This window comes from Mus caroli, unplaced genomic scaffold (assembly GCF_978045245.1).
Source record: "Mus caroli unplaced genomic scaffold, Mus_caroli_1 scaffold_9, whole genome shotgun sequence".
Classification (NCBI taxonomy): domain Eukaryota; kingdom Metazoa; phylum Chordata; class Mammalia; order Rodentia; family Muridae; genus Mus; species Mus caroli.
This window is the reverse complement of record NW_028227264.1, coordinates 124,802,225-124,828,749: the sequence shown is the minus strand read 5'-3', so window position 1 is coordinate 124,828,749 and position 26,525 is coordinate 124,802,225. Positions and strand designations below refer to the sequence as shown.

Below are 26,525 nucleotides of genomic sequence, written 5' to 3'. Positions count from 1 at the left end.
GACCAGTAACGATTGTGAAACCATATGATCTTCTTAAGAAACAGGAACAAATGCCTGGAGCCCGGCAGAGTCCCGTGGGAATCACAACACCAAAATTTCCAAAGGGACTCATGGAGGGCTTCACGGATTTTCCAAATGTTTGTCTATAACATTTTCCTGGCATCAAAACTCTGAAAATAAATTCACAGGTGCCTGGAGTTAGTCTTCCTATTTATGCAATGAAATGGAGTGTCTTCATTTTGTAGGAGTAGTAGGCAATACTCACACAGCAGACGTTGTCTAGCTGGTCATGGTTCCTATAAAAAGGGCTTTGCCGCTCTTTGGGCTGGCACCAGGCTATAAGCACGTAGGTAGGGTACATAGTACACTTAAGCCCCAGTGAGGTGTCCTTTAGTGTAATCTGACTCAGGATAAACAGACAGGATCTTTTCCAGTATACTCCTTTTTTTTGTGACTGTTTTTGTATCCCGAGTCAAAGTTTTTCTGACTCTAACCTGCTACTTCATGCATTTCTCTTTGTTTTCTTCAGAGTCAGGGGTGAGAATCAACTCCGGCACTCTTATCTTCTGTGCAAAGGTTTGACGCCCTGTGTCCCCAGCCCCTAATGTATTTCACAAGTCTCTCTGTCATATTACACACACAATGGTATGGAGGTGGAGGAGCCCTTCTTCCTATGTGGGCACTCGGGTGTGAGGCTGCAGGAAGAACGTCTGCATTTAACTGCTTGGGTCTAGCTTAATTGTCTGAACAGAATTCCTGCCTGCAACCCCTTTACTATTCTGTGTTGTTATTGCACATTGTGTGCTGAATGAAGTCTATCACAGAGATTTTTGAAATCTGTAATGTTTTGCAGAGCTACTTTCCAACTTACATGTTATGTTAATCACGTGGATGGAATTAGCCAATGATAACTGCAAAATTACAGGCACCTTTGCAACCAAAAATTTCCAAGTAGTAAAACTTGACTAACAATTCTATATAAGAAACTTTTTCTTGTTACCAATTTTTACCCAAAAATCGGGATTAACTTTTTTCTAAGAGAGAGTTTTAATGTCGAGTTATTGGGTGCTCACTGTCATTGATTAAAAATAATGAATAATCATGGGCAAAACAGGTAATATATTTTCATTTATCTTTTTCTGTTTGTCTTTTTTCCACCTTTATTCTTTTAATTAATTTATTTCTTTTCAAAAACATTTCATCTATAACTTATTGTTGAAAATAGTGTGGGCTACTAAGCCTCACATCTTCTCTCCCAGTAGAGTTATATAAAAAGAGGCTACAGGAGATTTTGAACAAATGAAAGGAAGAGGCACAGAATTATAGACATTGACCACTAAGGTGGGCAAGTCTCTTCTTGCAGCTCTAGGCAAGCATTGATTACTAGTAGGCAAGCAGATATGAGCTTTCCTTTTGTATTATTCTCATAAAGATAGTCACTAGATAATTGTCTAATTCAAAATCTGAAGGAGATAGAGGCTATTGGAGTCTTTAACAGTAAGTAGCAGCAGTCAGATCTTTGCTTACCAAAAGTTAAATGACGGTACAGTACCAAAATTATAATGTTCTACCAGCTCTTTCTCCCAATGTTCTTTCTGTTGGTGAAAACACAGAACTGTAGTCCACCCATTTCATTAAAGTACTGCTTGCAGTCACCAAACGTCTCCACCTCTGAGCTTGTCCAAGGAGTTTACCACGACTTTCACATCAGAGACAGCTTCGCTTTGATCGTTTAGATGCAATCAGGTTTAATGAGGGAACCCATAAGAGGGGCAGGTGAAGCTGCAGGGATGGCTCCACAGTTAGGAGCCCTGCTGCTCTCCCAGAGGACCTGGCTTCAGTTTCTAGCACAAGTTTCATTCACTGCGTTCACCCTGGGTCTTTGGCTTCCTGTCTGTAGAAATAAACTCCTCTTCCATAAGCCACAAAGTGTCCGGCGATTTGTTAGGGCAGTGAAAGCAAATGCAAGTGTTGGTCCAGGGACTCTTCGTGATTAAAGGTTTTACCTTCTCTTAAGTTTCAATCAAGTACGTGTTTGTGAGCAAGTTAGAAATGCAGCCTTTGCGCATCCGCCATGTCTGGAAATGGCTTCCCCAACTGAATGGTCAAAAGTGGGGAGCCGCTTGCATCCTCTTCAGCTGCATCAGCTCTATCTCCGTTAGATAATATCTGAATGGAATTAAATTCAAATAAACATTTTAAATGCACCTGAGAATTATTTGTAAAGGAGACACTGGAAAAAATCATATAATTATCTCTTAGAAGCTGACTCAAATTAAAATATTGATTCAACATATATATATACAATTGCAAAACAGATTAAAGCATGAGTCCATATACTGTTTGATATTTTTTTGAACTAATGGCTATAATATGCAGCTAATTATAATTATCAAATAAGGACACAAAAAATACTATTTTATTAGATAGGTGAAAATAGTTTAAACAGACATACTTTAATAGATTTCTTATTAGTTTTATCTTCAAATCTAATGAAACATAAAGGTGTGTACTATTAAGACAACCTTAGAATATTATCTTTTCTTCAATTCTAAAGTTTGTGGATGCTAGACAAAGTGTAATAAGCTACAAACAGGAAAAGAAATGATTTATTATCTCATATATACATATATAATGATTATAATATATTTTATAATTTTAATAATTCTAATAGATCTAGGACATAAGGGTGGTTACTAGTGGTATGCAGATCAATGGAGAAAGAGAGGGGTGCAGCTCAGAGCATCCTAAGTGGCTGTTTCTTGTGATGAGTGAGTTTGCGAGATCTACTGTACATCAGCAACAAATGCATGTAATTCTGTGTTGCATTCTTGAAGTTCCCTAGGCTGACTCACAGACCAAGCAAAGAAGCCTAGCCTCATGTAAAACATTAGCATGACTTACAGGGACAGAAGTCCTGGGATCAAACTAGACAGGTATGTTCCTAGAAAGCTTTGTGATGGTGTCAGATAAAACTAGATCTGAAGCATAGAGAAGATGTCATGTTTTAAAATGGAAAATAAACAACATTTCATCCAAAGTCACAGAGTACCCCATGTATAACACATCTAGGAAGGAAAATTCCCATTAAGTGTAGACATATTTTGACATCCCTTGGAAGTAGACATATTGTTTATTAGATATATGAACTTTTGAACTACAAATTATACTTTCTTGATTGGCTAATGGAAAAAATATATATATACACACACACATACACACACATATATACATATATACATATATACATATATACATATATACACATATACACATATACACATATACACATATACACACATACACATCATATACACATATACACATATATAATATACACATATATAATATATATAATATAATGGAATTATATATCATATATCATGCAATATATGTTCTATAATATATATGTGTGTGCCATATGGAAAGTTTTGTAGAGATTAAATTATTGCAGCATTCAATCTGACAAAGCAAACTTCAGAAGTACTGCCATCTTGCTATAGGGCATACTGACACCAGCACTCTAAACTACTGTTTCCAATATGAGGAAAAGGAGCTTTGTAAATATTAATTGCTTTTAGTACAAGATAACAGTATTTGTGTAATTATTATTAGGAATGAGATTTATTTTATCATTTAGGATCTTTTAGCCTGCAAGTGAGAAGTAATCAAGAAAGTCTGTTGATTATAAAAAGTAAGATCATGTGTGTGTGTGTGTGTGTATTTGTGTGTTTGAAGAGCTGCTAACTAGGTTGATACATTGACCTTCCTCTAATCAACATTGATAGAATCTGCCTCACTTTTAAGCTATTTGACAATGTAACCCTGTGATCTCAATGGCATCTACAGCCATTACCTGATTGTGAAAATATTCAGAGGTGTGCATTCTGAATTTCAAAATAATTTTAGAGACTCTTCCCAAACAATGTGTCCCTATATGAGTTGCCCTCCGAATGTTCTCATATTCAAGAGAATATCTGATTATGGCATTGAGCTACCCAAGCAGCACAAAGCTTTCATGGCTCCTCTACACCCACAGATGATAAAGTAAGAAATAAGATCAAGGATCTGTTAAGAAAGAGGCAGAGGTGTTTCTCTTGGGCTGGCTACTAGTATTTTCTGCAACACAGCCCTAATTTTAATCATCTACAAATGAGTCCAAAGAATTGCAAATGTAATATATAAATATGATGTCAAGTGTAATATCTTATGAACTGTGCATCATGCATGTAAAAGAAATTAAGTCATCCCCTCTCAGAAAATGATGTTTCACAGGAGTGACAGAGGCGCGCCAGATCTATCTTCTAGGGCCATTACTTTGAATCTCCAATTTCCTTACGTAAAACATGGAAATCGGGTAGGATTTCCAAAGCCTGGGATGACTCTTAGGATTAAATGGACTTTTATATCTAAAGTAATGGCATCTACCCGTAGGGTATATATCATTATTTAACCAACATGCCAGCCTTCAAAGGGTAAGATGATTTCTAGACAGAGAACAAGGTAGCCTACAGAAGCTGGGAAGTGCTTGATGGCCCTACTCCTGTATTGAAAGCATTAGAATGAAGGCTGCTGTCAGTTTTCATTAGATGGTCTCAAGAGGCTTCCCATGATGCAGTGGATAGCCCTATACCCAGGCACATACTGGTAGCACTACATGGACTCAGTAGGACTCACTTGGTTTAATAAAGAATATATGAAACTTGGGAAGTAAACATGTGTGAAGGATGGGCAGTAGGAGCGACTGAGGGGAGTGAGTTGATATGAAGAATTATATTTCTGTATAAAATTCTCTATATGTTTTTAAAAAATAATCTGAGTTAATAGTTTTTTAAGATGTTAGCTTGTCCACTTTCTCTTTTTTTCACACATGACCAACCATTTTATTAAACATGTGGTAATTAAAAATAGCGGCTGGATGAATTTATAAATAAAATGCTTTGTTGAGAGAAGACAAAATGAAGAAACCTAAAAATGTTTGGTTTTGATTAAAGCAAAGTCATAAAATTTTTCCCACAACTTGATTCAGAGCCAGGATAAAGAATGATTCTTGTACAAAGAAGAAGATAGAAAATCATTTAGTTCAGAAAATGAGCAGGAAATGTATAAGTTTGTGTCAAAGTAGTATTTGGTGCCCCATGAACGCATGGGAGCTTTGTCTTTGGTTAAGTGTTGTTTCTGCAGACACTTCAGTAGGAGAAATAATAATGTTTATATGTGTATGTTAGTATATGTATTAGAGTACTTTGAGAGAGATGGGGAGAGACCCAGAGAGAGGGCATGCACATTGTGAAGACTGAACACAAATATAAGCAATGAAACATCTTGCCAAGCATATCAGATACCCTTACCATGCTAATCCCTTTCCTTAGTATCTACCCTTACCTAAAAGTGTGCTCATTTAGGACTCATTAAAATGTCCTCATCTTATCCAAGGATTTAAAATGCTCACTGAATATGGTTTATCATACCCTAGGTGTCTTCAGGTAACACAAATGCGCATGAATTCTAGCAAATCAAATGGGGAAAGTCATTGATGAGGACTATGGTAACTGAAGATGATTTCAATACCAAATCCAAGGTGACATAAACGTAAGACAAACAACTGGAGAAGAGGCTTCTACTCTCTGTCCAAACAAAATAATACCACCTTCCCAATTCAAAATATCTCTTTAGAAATATAGCAAATTATAAAGACTCTTGTTAACTTAAAAATATTATAGAGTAAACATAGATACATTTCTACATATTCAAATAACTTCTTAAGAGTCTGGCATAGTTGCTCTTGCCTATTTTATTTGACAGGATCCACAAATTCAAGTTTGAGATATAGCCAATGCAAAATAGTTGACAATATTTTATCATTTCTTCTGTTAGTGTTTATGGCAAGTATAAAACTTTAGATCACTCTGACCGACTGGTGTTCAGTTCCAATTCCTGGCTTTAGATTTAATCAAGTACATTTTTTAAACATTTATTATTTTGCAACTCCCAATTTTCTCGTAGCATTTATCATGTGCTCTTACTTATGTAGAGGGAAAAAATACCAGGAGCAAGAACAATGATGAGTCTATGTTTACAAAACATGATAATGTATATTCTTATATATGTAAATCGTATCAGAACTTTGCTATAAGAAGGACGATGGCATTCAGAGTCCCCGAGACAATTCCTTGCATCTGTGTGTCACTCGGAAAAGTCACGAGCTTCAGCTAACCTGTGTGGCTAATTCTTTGTTGTGGCTTTGATATATTATAGTGAAGACTTCTCCTCTCTCCTCCTCCTCCCTTCCTCTCTTCTCTTCTCTTCTCTTCTCTTCTCTTCTCTTCTCTTCTCTTCTCTTCTCTTCTCTTCTCTTCTCTTCTCTTCTCTTCTCTTCTCTTCTCTTCTCTTTTCCTCTCTCTCTCTCTCTCTCTCTCTCTCTCTCTCTCTCTCTTCCTTCACACAAACACACACAACCAGTAAAGGGATAACATTTAGAGAAAATAGAGAAGAATACCAAGTCCAAACTTGCTGGGCTTCCCTTGGGGACTCTCACTCAGTTCTTTGTCTTTCCCAGAAATGATTATTACGATGACAGTCAGGGGGAGCTGCCTACTAGGAACATAATCAGAGGCTTTCTACTTTCCATTTTTTAACTTGTGAGCTGGTCACAGAGCCATTCTTGGCTAGCGTGGCCCACTTGGTGTGTAGCAAAACTTCAGATACCCTAAAAGAATGGTGAGCATTATATTTGTCAAAGGCAGTCAAGTGTGACGCGTGCACATTGTGTGCACAGACTCCTTTAACCTCATTATCTCGTTAACAGTTTTAGAATGCTCCTCAGAACTCCCCAAGCCAGACAAGATCCAAAGTGGAAAAACAAACAAAAAAACAAACAAAAAACCATTTCTAGTTGTCTTGGCCTTTCGGTACTAAATGCTAAATATCCTCTGCGGATTTGTTAAAAGCAGTTTTGTAATCAAATGACCCTGACTCAATCTACATTTTACTACCTAATATTAATAGACACCCTAAATAAATTTATCAATTTTTTGCACCCCAGTTTCATCACCTATTACATTCAGTTAGGCATTCCAACCATTGCAAGCCTATGAACTAATGCATTGACAAACCTTAGCTCACTCTCTGGAAAGAGCAATAATAATAGCTGATAACAAACAATAGCATATGGCAGATACCCGTAAAGAATTTATCATAAAATGTATGAGCAAGACACGTGAACTGAGAAGAAAACAACTGTTTGTAGTGTGTGTTATTGTCGGCCAGTGCAACCAGACCTCTGAGAATGGATGAACATAGATGGGTAGCAATATTCTCATCCCGGTAACACCCTTTCATGAAGCAGACTATTACAATTTCAGGAAAGTGAGCATTGTTCTTGATTCTTTGATTCTGAGGTTACTTAGAAATGAGTTTGCAGGCCCCAAAAGGGGATAGGAACTCCACAGGACGACCAACAGATTCAACTCACCTAGACCCTTGGTGCTCTCAGAGACTTAACCACCAACCAAAGGACATACACAGGCCGGACCTAGGCTTCCCTGCACATAGGTATCAAATGTGCAGCTTGGTCTTCATGTGGATCCTGAACAAGTAGAGTAGGAGCTATCCCTAAAGCTATTTGTCTGTGCCTGGGATATGCCCTTCTAGGTGGTCTGCCTTGTCTGGATTCAGTGGGAGAGAATGCACCTAGCTCTGCAGAGACTTGAAATGCTGGGGATGGGGTGGGGGGAACCAACCCCCTCGGAGGAGAAGAGAAGGAGATGCAGAAAGGACTGTGGGAGACGGTGGTCAGGAGTAGGGCAGTAAGGCGGATGTAAAGTGAATAAGCAAAATAAATAAATAAGAAATAAATAGATAGATAGGTAGATAAATACATAAATAAATAAATGAAATAAAAAGAAATGTATATCATAAGAACTAGTGGCTAGACCAGTTTTATGTGCATACAGTCTAATCTTCTGAATGGTTTTGTGTGTGTGTGTGTGTGTGTGTATAAGACAGAAGGATTTTGATGAGTGTTGCACATAAGACTTTATTATTGATATAGTTAATAAGTGTGTGTGTGTGTGTATGTGTATGTATGTGTGAGTGTGTGTATAATTTATCATGTAATAATCCTAGCTAATAATCATTAATTAATCATTAATTATATGATGTTCAATCTACATACTAAGCATTGTTATTACATGAAGAATATATTGACTTTAATCATTCAGATTTATTGAAAAAAATAAATAAGTAATCTTAGAATATAATCATTTATAAGGCTGTTCAAAAAGAACATTTTTGGTTGTGAAAACAACTCATGGTTAAGAAAAAGCATGTATCTTGAAGAATGTATGCTTTTCTCACATCTTGCTCTTTCTTGTTCTTATAACAAAAATGCCATGTTGATATGTCAATCATGTCCCTTGGGGGTGGGGAATACTTTCAGTGCTGGGTATCTCCTCAAGTTAATATTAAATATTTAGTGATTCTTTCCATAAAAATGTCACAAATTGCAACATACCTTTAAATTTTATTCACAGATCCTACAGATGAGAAAAAAATTTAGGAAATCACTATCTGTTAATATTAAGAGGTAAAGAGTTTGAATTATTTCTAAAAAAGATCAATAATAAAGAAAATCTTTGTGCTAAAAATATATGACAGATGACACATATATACCCACACAAAATATCATTTAAGTAAGGTACAAAATAAAATGAATACATTAAGAGTATAATTTTCATTTTACCTTGACTGAGATCTTTATAGAATCAAGAGAAGTCTCGTTCACAGTGAAGGAACACCAGCACTGCTAAGTGTTTGTTCTTATGGTTGTCCTTAATAGCAGCAATGAGGCAGGAAGCATTGCATGAGATTATCCCAACCTGCAGATATCTATGGATATAAATGTGTAATTGTTTACCACACAGTACAAAGTAAATTGTGATTTCTGGCTTAAATTCAAGTGTATATTTTTGCAATTTAGGCAAAGATACTTAGGAATGTTGTGATGAATTATGCCATTTGTTGATGAGTTATTCAGTCACCACCCAGAAAATGGAATTCAAAATCTAAGAGCTGAGAATGTATCGATTTGTTAGTCTTGATTTCTGGTGAACACTTTGGATTTTCTGGGTTTACTGTTTATTGTCGCATCTATCATCATTCATAAAATTATGTTCATTATTTCCTTTCCCAGATTAGAGAACATTGAGGATTGCAGCAAACTTACGATTTTGTTCTTTGTACAAGTCAGCCAGCTTTACCCTGAGAGCTTAGGCAGTGATAAGGTCAACCGAATTTTTGCGCTGAATTAAACTGAGTAAGGTAACTAATTTTGAGAAAGGAAACAAGAAAAATAAAAACTATAAATCATCTACATCTGAGTCGATAACTAATGGTGGCAAATTTATTCTGATTGTTTCTTTCTTTTTCATTCAAAACTATTTTAATTCAATTATAGGCCTTCTAAAGAGAATGCTCACTTCCTAGATAATAGAGCCAGGTGAAGTATCATATAATGTGAGGCGTTCTTGGTTGTTCACATCTCATCTTTGAGGGACTGTTAACATACCAAGAACACAGTTCTGGCCTTTGCACTCTTCTTAATCATTTTTCTTTATTTTTTTTAATTTCCCAACCCCATAAAATGCTATCTTTTCTGCTGCTTTAAGTACCAGGTTTTATATTGTTTTAGGGTTATTTGAACTTTACATTTTAACCACTTAAATGCTTTCAGGAAAGAATGTGAGTATAATGGTAACTGAATTTCAATATGAGTTTTAACTTTATCCACATAAATATTCCCAAATGCAGCTTGGTCAGATGCCACCAATTTTGGAACCGTACTACAGGTTAAAAACTTACCTTTCTAGACCATGTTACACTCACTTCTCTTAAAGCTGTACCCCTCATTTCAGGTGAAATGTCAACTTTTAAGTTATGGGAGAAATGTCAAAGGAAACCATCTCCACGTCAGCAGACTATAGAACAGACTGACATCAAGTCTGATTGCACCTAAGTTGCATTAGCATTTTGTAGGGCAGGAAATGCCGTCCACTAAAGTAAAGCGCAGTGCTCTGATGTTTAGCAATCACATTTTATAACACAAAGATGGTTTCGCCGCACTCAATTAAATATGTATTATTTTAATGATCTTAACTACTTTTGACTGCTTTACACTTGTACCTATATTCACTCAAGTGCATTGGAAAATATATGTTAGATTGTGTATGTTATTCCTGAAGCAGCTTCTCTCTGAGTCTCTGCCCCAGGCCTCAATGTTCTCATTGCCAGGGAGGCAGGACTGCCTCATACCATTGACCTCCTCAACCAAGCAGATACTCTCATTTAGTCAGCTTCTCTGCTGCTGCTGCTGCTGCTTCTGCTGCTGCTGCTGCTGCTACTGCTACTACTACTACTACTTTTAAGACATGATTATGAGAATTGTTCACACAAAGAACTTTTGGGTAAAGTCAGGATCTATTTTCATATTCTTCAAAATGCGTAGGATTATTAATGTTGCGGGAAATATTAAAAAAGAACCGACATGTTCCCATGCTTGTGCCAGCAACTCTCTGCCCTAGAAGCCTGGCAGGCCATGCACTGGAGGGCAAGGGCCAACCTGTCTTTATCTTGTGGAGATTCTGACTCAGAACTCTAAAATCTCTCCACCCAGCTCTCTAGGTTCCCACTGGTGCGTCATTACCACGCTTCAATACCCCACAGCCTTTGTGGTGCACATCAGGCAGAAACCCAGTCAAGTCACCAACAACTATAATCCTAGTCTTTTTAGCCATATTAAATCTAATTTCTCCAGTGGCAAATCCACCAGGATTCACCCTGTAAGACCCCGGAAGCTGGGCCTCTGCTCAAGTCCTGGGATGAGCTGGCCGGTACCCCAATGACCAGAGAGAAAACCACACCTGATGCAAACTGCAAGAGGTTTTATTATCAGCTAGCTGAGAACTCTTGCCATGCAGGGCAGGGAAGTTCCACCCTGAGCTGTAAGAGTAAGGGTCTCGAAAAAACAAAAAAACAAAACAAAACAAAACAAAACAAAACAAAACAAAAGAGTAAGGGGCTTTTGACAGCTAGCTGAGGAATTGGGAGGAGTTGGGAGGAGTTGGGAGGAGCTGGGCGGAGTTCCTCTCTTCCTGGTGCCCTTGGTGAAATTTACAAGGCAGAAGTGGGGAGTGAGTTCTTTCTGAATTTTTATCTCCTGTCCTCAGCACAGGAAGCCAGGCAAGTGCCTGGCTGGGTCTTTTACAATTATCGCATCTCTGGTTGTAAGGTATAGAAACAAAAAGGCTTTTTGCTGGCTATAGAGAACAAAGAGCTTCTTTCTAGCTGCATTTTTAGAGATCAGGGAAAACAAGCTTGGGGAAATGTTTTAGGGGCTTTACCTTTCAGGGAGAAACTCTTTAGCTGGGGTCTCACAACCCTAAGCTGGGAGACACTAGTAACTACATCTTGTCCTCACACTATCCCTGTCCATAAAGGTGCCCTCTCTCTCACCTCCTCCTATCATCCCCTATCCAACCCGGAAGTCCCTCCTACTTGCTCAATGATTGGCTCCTTTATTCATTAGGGGATTGGTTCACAAGAAGTCACCTGAGTCTGAAACCCCCTCCCAGGAGAGCTGAGTTAGCATCAAAATACAAACAGCACCAGGCCCATCCAAAGCAATTAATGCAAATCATGGAATGCAATACAGAACCAGAAGTGCTTAAAGTATGATAGTTGTACTAGTCATGTTGCTGTTGCCATGTGACCAACAAAGATCAGCATTTTTTTCCATTGATTATTTTTTCCCTTTCCATCTCAATATCTGGTCCCCTCTCTTCATAGTCGCTGCCTCCCACTGCTTCTTCTCCTATTCCCGCTTCTCCTTCTCCTCAGAGAAGGGGAAGTCTCCCCTGCGTATCACCCCACCATGGCACATCAAGTCTAAGCTGCATTAGACACATCCTCTCCCACTGAGGCCAGATAAGGCAGCACAGTAGTGGGACAAACTGGATCCACAAGAGACCACAGATTCACAGACATCCCCTGCTCCAGTTCTGGGGGACCCACATGAAGACCATGCTGCATATCTGTTAACATGTGTGTGTGGGGGATGGTCAGGTCAAGCCCATGCTTGCTCTTTGGTTGGTAGTGCACTCTCTGGGAACCCCCAAGGGTCCAGGTTAGTTCACTCTATTGGTCTTCCTATGAACTTCCTATGTCCTTTGGAGCCCCCAATCTCCCCATGACTCTTCCAAAAGACTCCTCAAGTTCTGTCTAATGTTAAGCTGTGGGTCTCCTCATTTGCTTTAGTAGCTTCTGAGTGGAGCCTCTCAGGCGACAGCGATGCTAGGCTCCTATCTGCAAGCTTAAAAGAGTATCATTAGTGGTGTCAGGGATTGGTTCTTGCCCATGGGATCAGTTTCAATTTGAGCCAGTCATTGGTTAGTCATTCCCTCCACCTTTGCTCCGTCTTAGTCCCTGCACTTCTCATTGGCAGGATACACTTTGAAACAAGGGATTTTTGTGTGAGTTTCTTATCCTTTCCCTGGGAGTTCTGCCTGGCTACAGGAGGTGGCCACTTTTTTGTCTCCATGTTCCCAACAGTTCAGAGTCTCAACTAGGGTCATCCCCATAGACTCCCTTGGGCCTCCCCCATCCCAGGTCTCTGCGTGTCCCGGAGATTCCATTTTCCCTCTCCCACTGTTAATTTCTGTTCTTTCTCGACTGCTGTCCCAACTTCTGATCCTTTCATCATGTTGTCCTCCCAATACACTCCTATCCAGTTTCCTCCATCCAACCACTTCCTAAATCTATTTCATTTTCTCTTTTGAGAAAGATTTAAGCATCATCCCTAGGGTCCTCCTTGTTATTTGGTTTCTTTGGGTCTGTAGATTGTAGCATAGTTATCCTGTACTTTATGGCTAATATTCACCAATACATGAGTACATACCATGCATGTCCTTTTGTTTCTGGTTTACCTCATTCAGGATATTTCTTTTTTTTTTTTTTTTTTGGTTTCATTTATTTGCCTGAAAAATTCATCATGTCTTTGTTTTTAATGGATGAGTAGTATTCCATTGTGTAGATACGTCACATTTTCTGTATCTATTCTTCAGTTGAGAGGCATCTAGGTTGTTTCCAGTTTCTGGATATTATGAATAAAGCTGCTATGAACATAGTGAGCAAGTGTCCTTGTAGGATGGTGGAGCATCTTTTGGGTATAGGCTCAGGAATGGGATAACTGTGTCTTGAGATAGAACTATTCCCAGTTTTCTGAGAAACTTCCAAATTGATTTCCAAAGTGGTTGTACATGTTTGCACTCCTGCCAGCACTGGGAAAGTGTTCCTCTTTCTCCACATCCTTGCCAGCATTTGTTTTGACCTTAGCCCTTCTGATGATTATAAGATGGAATCTGAGAGTCATTTTGATTTGCATTTCCCTGATGATGGATGCTGAACATGTTTTTAAGTGTTTCTCTGCCATTTGAGATTCTTCTGCTAAGAATTCTCTGTTTAGCTATATATCCTATTTTTATTTGGGTTGATCTGGGTGATTGTTATCTAACTTCCTGAGTTCTTTTCATATTGTGGATGTTAGCCTTCTGTCAGATGTAGGGTTGGTGAAGATATTTTCCCAATTTCTGGCTGCTGTTTTGGTCAGTTGACAGTATCCATTGCTTCACAGAAACTTTACAGTTTCGTGAGGTTCCATTTATTAATTGTTGATCTCAGTGCCTAAGATGTTGGTGTTCTTCTGTTCAGGACATTGTATTCTGTAACAACGAGTTCAAGGCTATAACCTACTTTCTGTTCTAGTCCATTTAGTCCATTTAGTCCATTTAGTTTTACATTGAGGTCTTTGGTCTACTTGAACTTGAATGTTGAGCAGGGTAATGAATATGGATTATTTGTATTCTTTTTAAAAATCATGTTATTCATTTACATTTCAAATAATATCTCCCTTCCTGTTTTCCCCTCCAGAATCTCCCCATCCCATCCCAATTCCCTTTTGCCTCTATGAGGGTGCTCTTCCACACACTCATCCTTGCTTCACCCCTCTAGCATCCCCCTACACTGGTCCATTAAGCCTCCACAGAACCAAGGGCCTCCCCTCCCATTGATGCCAGATAGGGCCATACTCTGCTATACATGTAGCTGGAGACATGGATCCCTTCATGTATACTCTTTGGTTGGTTGTCATTCAGTTAGACAGGCAACATTTTATTGAGTATGACCTCCCTTTTCCATTGTATGGTTTTGGCTGCTTTGTCAAAATCAAGTGTGCATAGGTATATGGGTTTATTTCTGGGTCTTTGATTTCATTCCATTGATAAACCTGTCTGTTTCTATGCCAATACCACACAGTTTTTTTTGTTGTTGTTGCTGTTTGTTTGTTTTTTGTTTCATTTTGTTTTGTTTTATGCTATTGCTCTCTAATATAGGTCAACGTCAGGGATGATTTATTCTATAGGATTGTTTTGTTTTTCCATATGAAGTTGATAATTGTCATTTAATGTCTGTAAAGAATTGTGTTTGAATTTTGATGGAAATTGCATTGAATCCATAGAATGCTTCTGGTAAACTGGCCATGTTAATTATTTTAATTCTAACAATCAATAAGTATGGGGGAATCTTTCCATCTTCTGATATCTTCAATTTCTTTCTTCAGGGACTTGAAATTCTTGTCAGAAAGGTCTTTCACATGCTTGGTTAGAGGCACACCAAGATATTTTGTATTATTTGTGATTATTGTGAAAGTGGTGTTTTCCCTGATTTCTCTCTAAGGCCATTTTTCATTTTTGTAAAGATGGGCTACAAATTTCTTTGTATTCAGCCACTTTACTGAAGGTGTTTATCAGCTGTTGAAGTTCTCTGGTGGATTTTTGGAAGGGTCGCTTATGTATACTATCATATCATCTGCAAGTAGTGATACTTTGATTTTTTTTTCATTTCTAGTTTGTATCACCTGATTTTCTTTAGTTGTCTGATCTAGCTAGGACCTAAGTACTATTTTGAAGAGATCAGGAGAGAGTGGACAGTCTTGTCTTGTCCCTGATTTTAGTGGAATTGCTTTAAATTTCTTTCAATTTAATGTGATGGTGGCTGTCGGCTTATTGTATATAGTCTTTTCTGGGTTTATGTGGGAACCATGCATCCCTAATCTCTCCAAGATTTTAATCATGAAGGAGTGATGGATTTTGTTAAAGACATTTTGATATCTAGTGAGATGGTCATAATGATTTTGGTTTTCTTTTGATTTGTTTGTGTGGTGGATTACATTGATGGATATGTGTATATTGAGCCACCTGCATTCTTGGGATGAAGTCCACTTGATATGTATGGTAGATGATATTTTTGATGTGTTATTGGATTTGGGTTGCCAGTATTTTATTGATCACTTTGTCTCAGTTTTAATAAGGGAGAGATTAGTCTGAAACTCTTTTTTCTTTTTTTTCTTTCTTTTTTTTTTTTTTTTTTTTTTTTTTGAGACATAGTTTCTCTGTGTAGCCCTGGATGTCCTGGAACTCACTCTGTAGACCAGGATGGCCTCAAACTCAGAAATTTGCCTGCCTCTGCCTCCCAAGTGCTGGGATTAAAGGCATACGCCACCACTGCCCAGCTAGTCTGAAACTCTTTATTGAGTCTTTGTGAGTTTAGGTAACATGGTGACTGTGGCCTCATAGAATGAGTTTGTCAATGTTCCTTCTGTTTCTATTTTTGTGGAATAGTTTGAGAAGCATTGATATTATCTCTTCTTTGAAAGTCTGGTAGAATCCTGGACTAAAACCATCTGGCCCTAGTCTTTTTGTGCTTGGGAGACTAACAATTGCTTCTATTTTCTTAGGGTTATAGAGCTGTTTAAATAGTTTACCTGATCTTCATTTAACTTTGGTGAGTAGTATCTGTCTAGAAAATCATTCATTTCATTTAGCTTTTCCAATATTATGGAGTACAGGCTTTAGAAGTAAGACCTAATGATTCTTTGATTTTCCCAAGTGTCTGTTTTTATGTTTCCCTTTTCATTTCTGACTATTTAATTTGGGTATAGTCTCTCTGCCTTTTAGTTAGTTTGGCTAAGGGTTTGTCTATCTTGTTGATTTTTTTCAAAGAACCAGTTCCTAGTTTTGTTGATTCTTTTTTATTGTTCTATTTGTTTCTAATTGATTTCAGCTCTGAGTTTGACTGTTTCCTGCTATCTACCCCTCTTGGATTCTTGGGTGTATTTGCTTCTCTTTGTTTTCTAGTACTTCTAGGAGTAGATTTATATTATTAGTACGAGAACTTTTCCAGTTTCTTTATGAAGACCCTTAGTGCTATGAGCTTTCCTCTGAGTACTGCTTTCATTGTGGCCCATAAGTGTTGGTATGTTGCCTTCATTTCCATTGAATTCTATAAAGTCATTAATTTCTTTATTTCTTCCCTGACCCAGTGATCATTAAGTAGAGAGCTGTTTCATGTCCATGCATATGTGGACTTTCTTCTGTTTCTGTTGTTGTTTAAGTCTAGATTTAATCCATGGTGGTCTGATAGAATACAAGACGTTATTTCAATTTTCTTGTATCTGATGAAGATCAATTTGGCTTACTATATGGTCAGTTTTGGAGAAGGTTCCATGAACTGCTGAGAAGGAGGTATAATCATTTGTGCTTGGGTAAAACTTCTGTAGATACCTATGAGGGCCATTTAGTTACTACCCTCTGTGTTATTTTTCTCTTTACATTCAGTCTCAATGATTTGTCTATTTGTGAAAATGGGGTGTTGACATCTCCTATTATTCATGCTGAGGGTTTCATGTGTGATTTAAGCTTTAGTACTGTTTCTTTTGTGAATATAGGTGCTCTAAATGGTTGTGATGTCACCTTGCTGAATTATTTTCTTGATGAGTATCAAGTGTCCTTTTACATCTTTTTTGGTTACTTTTGGTTGAAAGTCAATTTTATTAGATAGAGAATGGCTACTCCAGCTTGTTTCTTGGGTCCATTTCCTTGGAAAACCTTTTCCATCCCTTTTCTCTGAGGTAATGTCTATCTTTGATGCTGAGGTGTGTTTCTTGTATGCAGCAGAATGATGGATCCTTTTTATGTAACCACTCTGTTCAAGTGTGGCTATTGAGATCTATTAATGACCAATGATTGTTGTTTCCTGTTATTTTGGTGTTGGTGGTGCTTGTGTGTGTACAAATGTGCATGTGTGTGCATATATGTGTGTGTGTTTATCTTCTTTTGGTTTTCCTTGTGTGGAATTATCTATATCTTACATTTTCTTGAGTATGGTTATACTTGTATTGGAGATTTCTTTCTGGTATCCTCTGTAGAACTGGATTGGTGGAAAATATTGCTTAAATTTTGTTTTGTCATAGAATACCTTGTTTTCTCTATCTATGGTGACTGTAAATGTTTCTAGATTTAGTGGGACCTCTTAGAGACTGTAAAACATGTTCCTAGGGCCTTCTGGCTTTTAAAGTCTCTGTTGAGAAATCTGGTGTAATTCTAATAGGTCTTGCCTTTATTTGTTACTTGGCCTTTATCCCTCATGGCTTTTAATATTCTATCTTTGTTCTGTGCATTTAGTGTTTTATTATTATGTGGCTTGTGGCTTTTCTTTGCTGGTCCACTCAAAGTGGTATTATGTAAGCTTCTAGTACATTTGTAGACATCTAGTTTTCTTAGGTTAGGGAAATTTTTTTTTTGTATAGTTTTGGTGAAGATATTTTCTTGTCCTTTTTAACTAGGAATCTTTTACTTTTATTATTCTTAGGTTTGGTCTTTTCATAGTTTTGTGTTAGCAACTTTTTGCTTTAACATTTTCTTTAACATATGTATCAATTTCTTCTATGTTATCTTCTATGCCTGAGACTCTCCCTTCCATCTCTTGTTCTGTTGGTGATCCTTGTGTCTGTAGTTCCTGTTCTCTTTCCTAAGTTTTCTGTCTCCAGAATTCCCTCACTTTGGGTTTTCTATATTTCTATTTTCATTTTCATGGTTTGCACAGTTTTATTTCTATCACCTTTTTGATCACATTTTCCTATATTTCATTATATTTATTCATTTCCTCTTTAAGGACTCGTACCATCTTGTATTTTCCTGTATTTCATTAAAGGATTTATTAATTACCTCTTTAAAGGCTTTTTATCATCTCTATTAGATTAGATTGAAGGACATATTTTGCTATGCAGGTGTATGAGAATATTCAGAGCTTGCTGTATTAGGATAGCTAGATTGTGGTGGTAGCATATTGCTTTGACTTTTGTTGATTGTGCTCTTATGCCGACCTTTAGGCTGTCTGGTTCTCCCTAGTGTGTTATACCTGATGGGAGCAGGCATTTGGGGTTGTAGGTAGAGCTGGTAGTCCCTGGTGGTAGCAGGCTTCCAGGGATGTATGCCAAGCTGGTTGGTCCTGATGACTTCAGCCTTCTGTTTTTCCTGTGTGAAGGCAGGCCTCCCGGGATGCAAATAGAGCTCCTTGATGTTCAAAAGCTTCTGCTTGTTCTGGGCAGCAACCAGTATCCAGGAACACAGGTGATATTGTAGCCAAGGGAAATAGCGTGCAGAGGAGGGCAGGGTGAAGCTTACTGTTTTCTGGGTATTCCCTGAAGGGCTGGCAGGCAAAGAACTGGATTAGGAGTCTCATCTTGTGGTCATTGGTGGCTCAAGGCATCTGCAACAATCAGCATCTTAAATGATGGAAGTGTGGGCCTGGTAAATAGTTCAGAGGCAAGCCCTAGGAAATCTGATACCCTGTTATGGCGTCTGAGTGCAGCATCAATAACATTCATATATCCATGTATGTGTTGGTCTACACAAGTACTTGCATGCATAGACACACACACACATTCATGAGCACAGACACATGCAAAACATGGACACACAAACAAACATGCATACACATACACACACACACACGTAGTGCACACAACACATACTACACACAATTTTAAAAATAAAACCTTAAAAATAAGAATCAATAAAATATGATAGTAAAGAATAGTCATATTTAAGGATAACTAACAACTTAAGCTCCAGTTAATAACTTGTGTGCCTATATACACATTATTTCAGAAATATTGACTAAAGCTTTGTATAATTCCTAGATCTTTTATAGCATAATTTACTATCATTCTAAAGATACTTGAAGCCTATTAACTGTTCCATTGAAAACTTTTACATTTGATTGATATTAGTCTTAAACACTATATATGTGAAATGTTCCCAATTTGTTTTTCATGTTTTTATACTATGATTAAAAAATGCAACAGGAACTGGGGCAGTGCACCCAGAAGTTAGGAGTACTTGCTGTTCTTGCAAAGGACATGAGTTCAGTTCCCAGAACCCACATTTGGCTAGCAATAGGGAATTTGATTGCCTCTTCATCCTGTTTTCACACACACACACACACACACTCATACCACACATACACACTCACACTACACACAGAGAGAAACACACATACACACACTCTGACACACACAGACATACTGCACACACAGACATGCAACATATGCAGACCCACATACACACACTCTACACTCACAGACACATATGCAAACACACACAGACACAAGGACACACACTACACACCCAGACACACATACAAATTCACACACACAAACAAAAACTCACATATACATACACACTCAACACAAAGACACACACACATGCTCACACTCACAAAAATTAAAATTAATCTTTGAAAGTAAATCAAGGAACTGGAGAGATGGTTCAGCACTGAGTACTCTTCCTGAGGTCCTGAGTTCAATTCCCAGCAACCACATGGTGACTCACAACCATCTGTATTGGGGTCTGATGCCCTCTTCTGGTGTGTCTGAAGACAGCGACAATGTACTCACATATATAAAATAAATAAATCTTTAAAAAAAAAAGTAAATTAAATAACTCCCCAGCTGGAAGTGGCAATTCTTTTTTCTAGTTCCATATAATCAGGCCTTTGAGATAGGAAGGTCACCCTAGTCCTGGACTCCCTTCTCCCATCTCAGAAAAGCAATTCAAACAACAGTTAAAAACAAACCAGCTGATGAGATGCATGTTGACATATTACATGTGCACTGATCTCTTTTGATCACTGAACTGTACTCTTTCATCTCTCAGAACAAAGAAGTATTAAGGATAAATCTATGATTCCCTTCAACTAATAATTTTTTAATCATTTGTCTACCTCAGGTCCCATCAGTAGTGTGTTGGTGAATAACTATGGCAGCCGGCCTGTGGTGATAGTGGGAGGACTATTATGCTGCACTGGAATGATCTTGGCTTCTTACAGCAACAGCGTGATAGAGCTTTATCTCACCGTTGGCTTCATTGGAGGTAATCCAGGTTCTGCTTTCATCTGAACTGTATGAAAAGCATGAGCAAGAAACAATTCTCAATGTTTTGTTTGAATTTATTTTTAAAAGTAAAGTCTATTCTGAGGTATTTTTCTCCGATACATTAAAATACTTTGACAGGAACCTTGAGTCCAGGAGATATGAGGGAACTCCTTCTGTCCCATGTAGGTGAATTATCACCACCGGGTCCCGGGTTCACCTCTCAACTAGACTGGAGACCAGACTGTCTGTGTATACTTCTGGATAATAAAGGCTAAATTAACATTTTCTCTTTAGTTTTGAACTGAGGTCAGTCTAGATTTAAACTCATAAGCTATTTGCTGAAGAAAAAATTAGGCTTTAGAGGCTAATGAATAGTAATCATTACAATAATTGTCTGCTATATTTATTATAATATATATATGTTATTATATATTATTATGTATTATATAGTATATAATATTGTAAAACCAGCATAGGTGAAATTGAGGTAAGAAACTGTGAGTCCAATGTTAATTTGGATTGCACAGTGAGTTCAAGACCCAACTGAACTACATACTAAGAGCAAAAAAGTAAAGAACTACAATAATAGTGATGATCACTCTTTGCATTTGTCACCTCTCCATGTGACTCTGGCTTTTCATATGATATTTTTGATACTTTAAATGTTAAACCTAAGCATTCCATATCAAAGCCAAGGACTGTTGTGGGGAGACTGCCCATATTCCACATATACAGACATCCTGACTCTCTTGTTTCTTACTAGAGAAGACAATGAAGGTGAGATAAAGACACCATTGTTTTGGTAGGATCATATCTGGGTGATCGGCAAGAACCCACACTGAGGAGAATCTCAGCATGTGAACTCGGCCCCAAAGAGTCAACTAAAGATTCCTAAAATATATGCCAGATTCATAAAAGGAGACCATTGTTAGTTAACCCATGTGTAGCTCTCTAGATATCAAATTGAGAATGCGATGGATATGTAATGAAATAACGGCATAAACTTATTTCTCTATTTTATTATTGCATGGTATTGAAGACAATATCTGTGAGGAGGTAGAACTGTTCAAAATTGTGACTCTTTTGTGAATAATTCATGTTACTGGAATAGCAGAGCACCAACATTTTTAAATCTCAAATCTGCTTCATTTATTTGTGCATAAATATATATGAAAAGGAAGGAACCAATTTATCTGTGACATTATACAATTCTGACTAAGAAGTCATAATTTACTCCTTGTCATAGCCTATTCTGTGGTGTCTCATTCATACCTCAGTAGCCCCTTATTTCTCTACCTGAAAACAAAGGACTCTGAAACATTCTTACTATGTTTAGTTATGAAAACCAATTTAGTTTGTTTTTGTATAGTTACATTTCTGCTTATAGCCCTCAAAGATCACAATGTCCTGTTTAATGTCTGATTGTCTTATCGTCTGTAGTGGACATTTTGAGGAATTTCACTGGTGAGTAATGTGATATTGTTTTCTTTCTCTCTTTGCCTTGTTTTTCCTTTTCTGTTTTAGGTTTAGGATTAGCATTCAACCTGCAACCTGCCTTAACAATAATTGGAAAATACTTCTATAGAAGACGACCACTTGCAAATGGCTGTGCCATGGCTGGAAGTCCTGTTTTCTTAAGCACACTGGCTCCTTTCAATCAGTACCTATTTAACAACTATGGCTGGAAGGGGAGTTTTTTGATTTTGGGAGGCATATTTTTGCACTCCTGTGTGGCTGGGTGCCTCATGAGACCTGTTGGGCCAAATCCAAATACTAAGAAGTCTAAAAGTAAGGTTGGCTCAAGACATGATTCAACTTTGAAGAAAGCCAGTAAGGTATCAACAGCACAAAAGGTTAATAGGTTTTTAGATTTCAGCCTTTTTATGCATAGAGGATTTTTGATCTACCTATCTGGAAACGTCATATTGTTTTTAGGGATTTTTGCCCCTATTATATTCTTGGCTCAATACGCTAAACACATAGGAGTGGATGACTATAACTCAGCTCTTTTACTGTCTGTGATGGCTTTTATCGATATGTTTGCTCGGCCTTCTGTAGGATTAATAGCCAACACTAGCTTAATCCGTCCACGAATCCAGTACCTCTTCAGCTCTGCAATCATCTTTACTGGCATATGCCATCTCTTATGCCCCCTAGCAACTTCCTACTCAGCTTTGGTAGTCTACGTTGTATTTTTTGGATTGGGATTTGGAAGTATTAGCAGTCTCCTCTTTGAATGCCTTATGGACATTGTTGGAGCTACCAGGTTCTCCAGTGCTGTGGGACTCACAACAATCGTGGAGTGTTGTCCAGTTCTTTTCGGTCCTCCTCTGGCTGGTAAGAATATTTCTCATCAGGGATAGCAGGATAATAACATAAATGTCTATGAACAAGTACTTTTTAGTGTGCTTTATTAGATGATTAACGTGTGAATAACATTAGTTGCCTAAAAGACTAGAGAAGTTTTACACCTGAATGTTTCATAACTGGTTGATTTAACCCAAAATTTAAGATCTTGGGCTTACAAAGTTATGAGCTAAAGTCAATATCATTGATATAGTAGGAGAGTAAATTATAGTTCATGTTTTTGAGTAAGTAATTTCTGCTCCATATTTACAAATGACAAAGATGAGATGTACTTTCAGGATCTGCAGTGGTCTCACAGATGGCCATGAAAGCATCGACTTTAAACTTCCTCCTGAGAAAATCAAGTGCATTTAGAGACCACCAAAACAAAATGTTGAGAAATTGGCCTTTAAAAAAAAATTTAAAAAGAAAGACACAAAGGGGGTTAGAGGAACAACAACAACAACAAAAAAAAAAAAAAAAGAAGAGAATAAAAAGCCAGTGGGAGAAAAAAATGGTTACAATAGACATTATAGAGCCACTGGGTTTTGTTGGCTTGCCTGTGGATTGTTTCGTGACTTCCTTTTGAAATACATTGAGACTACTCGCAGAAGAAAACTCTAGTAGGCAGTTCTACTATTTAAGTTTACAATATAAAGATAAATAGAAAGTGCTTTCCCTGATGGATGTATGTTAAAGCCTTCTTTAGTGTTAGATTTTCAATGACCATGATAGTGGTGTTACTGGTTAACGGGGGGGGGGGGGGGGGGCATCATATCCAGCAATGCCTCTGTGGATATCATGAACACTGAGCTCATTTATTTAGGTTCTCGGTCTGCCCCATCTTGTTCAGGACCCTGCTAGTGTAAATTTTTCCACCATGTATGTGTGACGCTTATGCAAACAAGTTCACCAAACCCTGACTGGTGTGTAACAATTGTTCCTAATTAACCAGAGAAATTCTCTAAAGCAGGAATATTTCAAAGAGCTCAATTAGTACTAACTGTATTACCATCAAAACATGAGGAGATCTGACCAAGCAGATGCACTTGAAAGTCTACATCACAATTAGTTGGAATATAAGTTATAACAGTACTAGACATTAAAGCTTGCCCATCCTTAGGAATTATTAAGAATTTAATATTTGCATTACAAAGAAGGAAAAACTAAGCATAAGCTGAAAAAAAAGTGTGACCTTCAGCCTCAGTGACACCAGGCAAGTTTTAGTCAAATGAAGCAGATAGATTCTTCCAGGCTAGTTTGTGATTCCATAAAACCAAGAAGGTTTTAACCTCCAAAGTGGTACAACACCTATGGACAAGGTTCTATTAAAATGTCCTGCAAAATGGTTGAGACTATGCGCTATGTTTGACCTCATTTAAAAGTCCACAATCTGGAGACTGGAGAGCTGGCCCAGCAGTTGCTAAGAGTACTTACTTCTGTTCCAGAGGACAAGAATTCAGTTCCTAGTCCTGCTGTTAGGGAGCTCAGGAAGGTTGGTAACTCCAGCTCCACTGCCCACCTCAGGTCTCAAAGGACACATGCAAATATATGTGCATAAGCAGACATACACACACACACACACACACACACACACAAATAAAACAGATCTTTTAAAAATTAGAAAGCAACCAGGCCTTAGTTTGGTAAAATTAATTTTAAAAAGCAAGGCAATCCATAGTTCAGAGAGCACTGGCTATTTAATCACATTCAGATCACTTCATAGTCACAATAAGAGAGAATAGCACAGATAAGAATAGCCCAGGTAAAAGCTCAGCCTGTGATGAGCGTAGTGAAGCCGTTAATGAACGATAAGAAATCCCAACGGGTCTTTGCAAAGTAAGGGCAGGACTGGGAAGAGCGGAGAGAGTAGGGCTGTGACTGGGATCTAGTACAAATTAAAAACAAAACAAAACAAAACAAAACACACAAATGATGGAAAGAAAGTGGAGACAGCAGTAAGCAGGGAAAAGGAAGGGAGACCGCAGAGCCTCCTGTAAGTTAGACAGCTCCAGCAATGAAGCTTTAAGTGTGATGCTTAGGTAGGACTAGAACTGGTCCGGCAAAAAAAAAAAAGTTCTAAAGAGACACTCATGTCTCTTGGCCTGACTATCAGGCAATTGAAACACTGGACCCCAAGGCAATGGGAAGCTCCCCAGGAACTTCCTGCTGGAGGAGCCTGCAGGGGGGGGGGGGTCGGGGGGGGGGTAGAGAGAACCAGCCAGAGGGGATCTTCCCCACAGCCTAACCCTCTGTGAGACCACATTATCACCTTATCATACCTTCTTAAAGGATGTTCTTTGTTTCACAGGTAAATTGCTTGATATAACTGGAGAATATAAATACCTGTACATAGCCAGTGGAGCAGTCGTGTTAGTATCAGGCACTTACCTACTGATTGGCAATGCTATAAACTATAGACTTCTCGAGAAGGAAAGGAAGAGAGAGAAGGCAAAGAAGAAGAAGTCAGTTTCACACGCGTCCAGAGAAATGGAGGCCCTGAACAGATCTAAACAGGACGAAGTTACTGTCAAAGTTTCAAATGCAGCACACAGCCCTCCCTCAGACAGGGACAAAGAGAGTAATATTTAACAAGTCTCATCGCCGAAGAATCAGTGTTCATGAATTTCATCATGAGTTTCTTTGTGTGTGTGTGTTTTTATTTTCTAAAGAATTGCAAAGGATTTTAGCTGCAACAAAAACATCGCAAACAGTAACAAAACTGGTATCTTCCTCAATGCCATAGTATAAACTCATGCTTTAACATATGTTGGGATGGTCAACTCTTGAGATGGTGCACGTAGAAAACCCATGCACTTGCTCATCTTCACACCTGAGTTGTGATGAAAACAACGAATTTTTTAAATCTTCCACCGACTTTTACTTTTAGCTGCAGAATTAGATCTGTATTCCAGACCTTGGCTCACCTAAGCACAATTCAAAATTAATACTACAAAATGACTCTCTTGAAGGTTCATTTTTTTCATTTGATATTAAATCATGAAGTGAATTGAGGACAATCAGTTTTTCTTTTCAACACACAAAGAATTACACATGTATCTATGAAAACACTGAGTATCGGGAGATCATAAAGAAATAAATGGATTTGAAAAAATTATTATCATAGTCATTTTTAAGTCAAAGGAAAACTCTGGGAAGCAGGAATATGTTATATTTGTGTGCAGTTTTGCAGTGTGGATTAAAAATAACTACGATGAAAAAAATCGAAGTGTTATTAGCTCAAAGAAGGCTAAAGGGAAAAAAATCTACATGGATAAGTTTGGTTAAAAACAAAACAGAACTAGTTTTTCACCATCAATCTGCCATACTTGTGCCAGTTTAATCTGCACACCTGTCTACACAGTTTATTTGAGAGGTCACAATCAGGGCTGGGTGCTAGACAATAGAACCCCTCTATTAATTTCCAGAATTCACACCTAACACATAACTTGATTTAAAATGCAGAGACCCTGAAAAATCAGATGAATCCATGCTTTAGAAGCCTGTAAAGCAATGATGTACATCTTTTGATGACTTTTTAAAATGGGGGCTTAATGCAGATTTAATGGGGTGCTGAACTATCCAAGCCAAATAAATGAGAAGAGCTGAAATATTCAAGTAGACTAGATTCTGTTTTTCCCTCCAGCACAAAGTAGTGACATAAGCTTGATCTCATGAGTAATTCATAGGTGTGGAACTGACAAGACCAGGGGTCATTCCTGAGCCCTGCTAACAGGGACTTATAATTTATAATTCTTTACTACAATAAGCAAAAGCAAAAACCAAACCCAGACCTTGAATTCCATCCCAGAAGACACCTCTTGTTATAAAAGGAGGGGAAACACTTGAAAAT

The 26,525-nt window shown here is 37.9% G+C and overlaps 1 protein-coding gene across 11 annotated transcripts in view; it reads left to right on the top strand.

The window, feature by feature from the left end:
• Slc16a7 (solute carrier family 16 member 7) overlaps window positions 1–25,790 on the top strand; it is a 164,965-nt gene extending 139,175 nt beyond the window's left edge. For all 11 annotated transcript variants that reach the window (XM_085843229.1, XM_029482308.2, XM_085843225.1 and 8 more), the window contains 3 exons: window positions 20,181–20,324; window positions 21,851–22,663; window positions 24,984–25,790. In XM_085843229.1, the coding sequence (XP_085699355.1) occupies window positions 20,181–20,324; window positions 21,851–22,663; window positions 24,984–25,264 (1,238 nt within the window). In that variant the 3' untranslated portion in view covers window positions 25,265–25,790. The remainder of the gene's footprint in view (window positions 1–20,180; window positions 20,325–21,850; window positions 22,664–24,983) is intronic.
• Window positions 25,791–26,525: the final 735 nt, after the last annotated feature.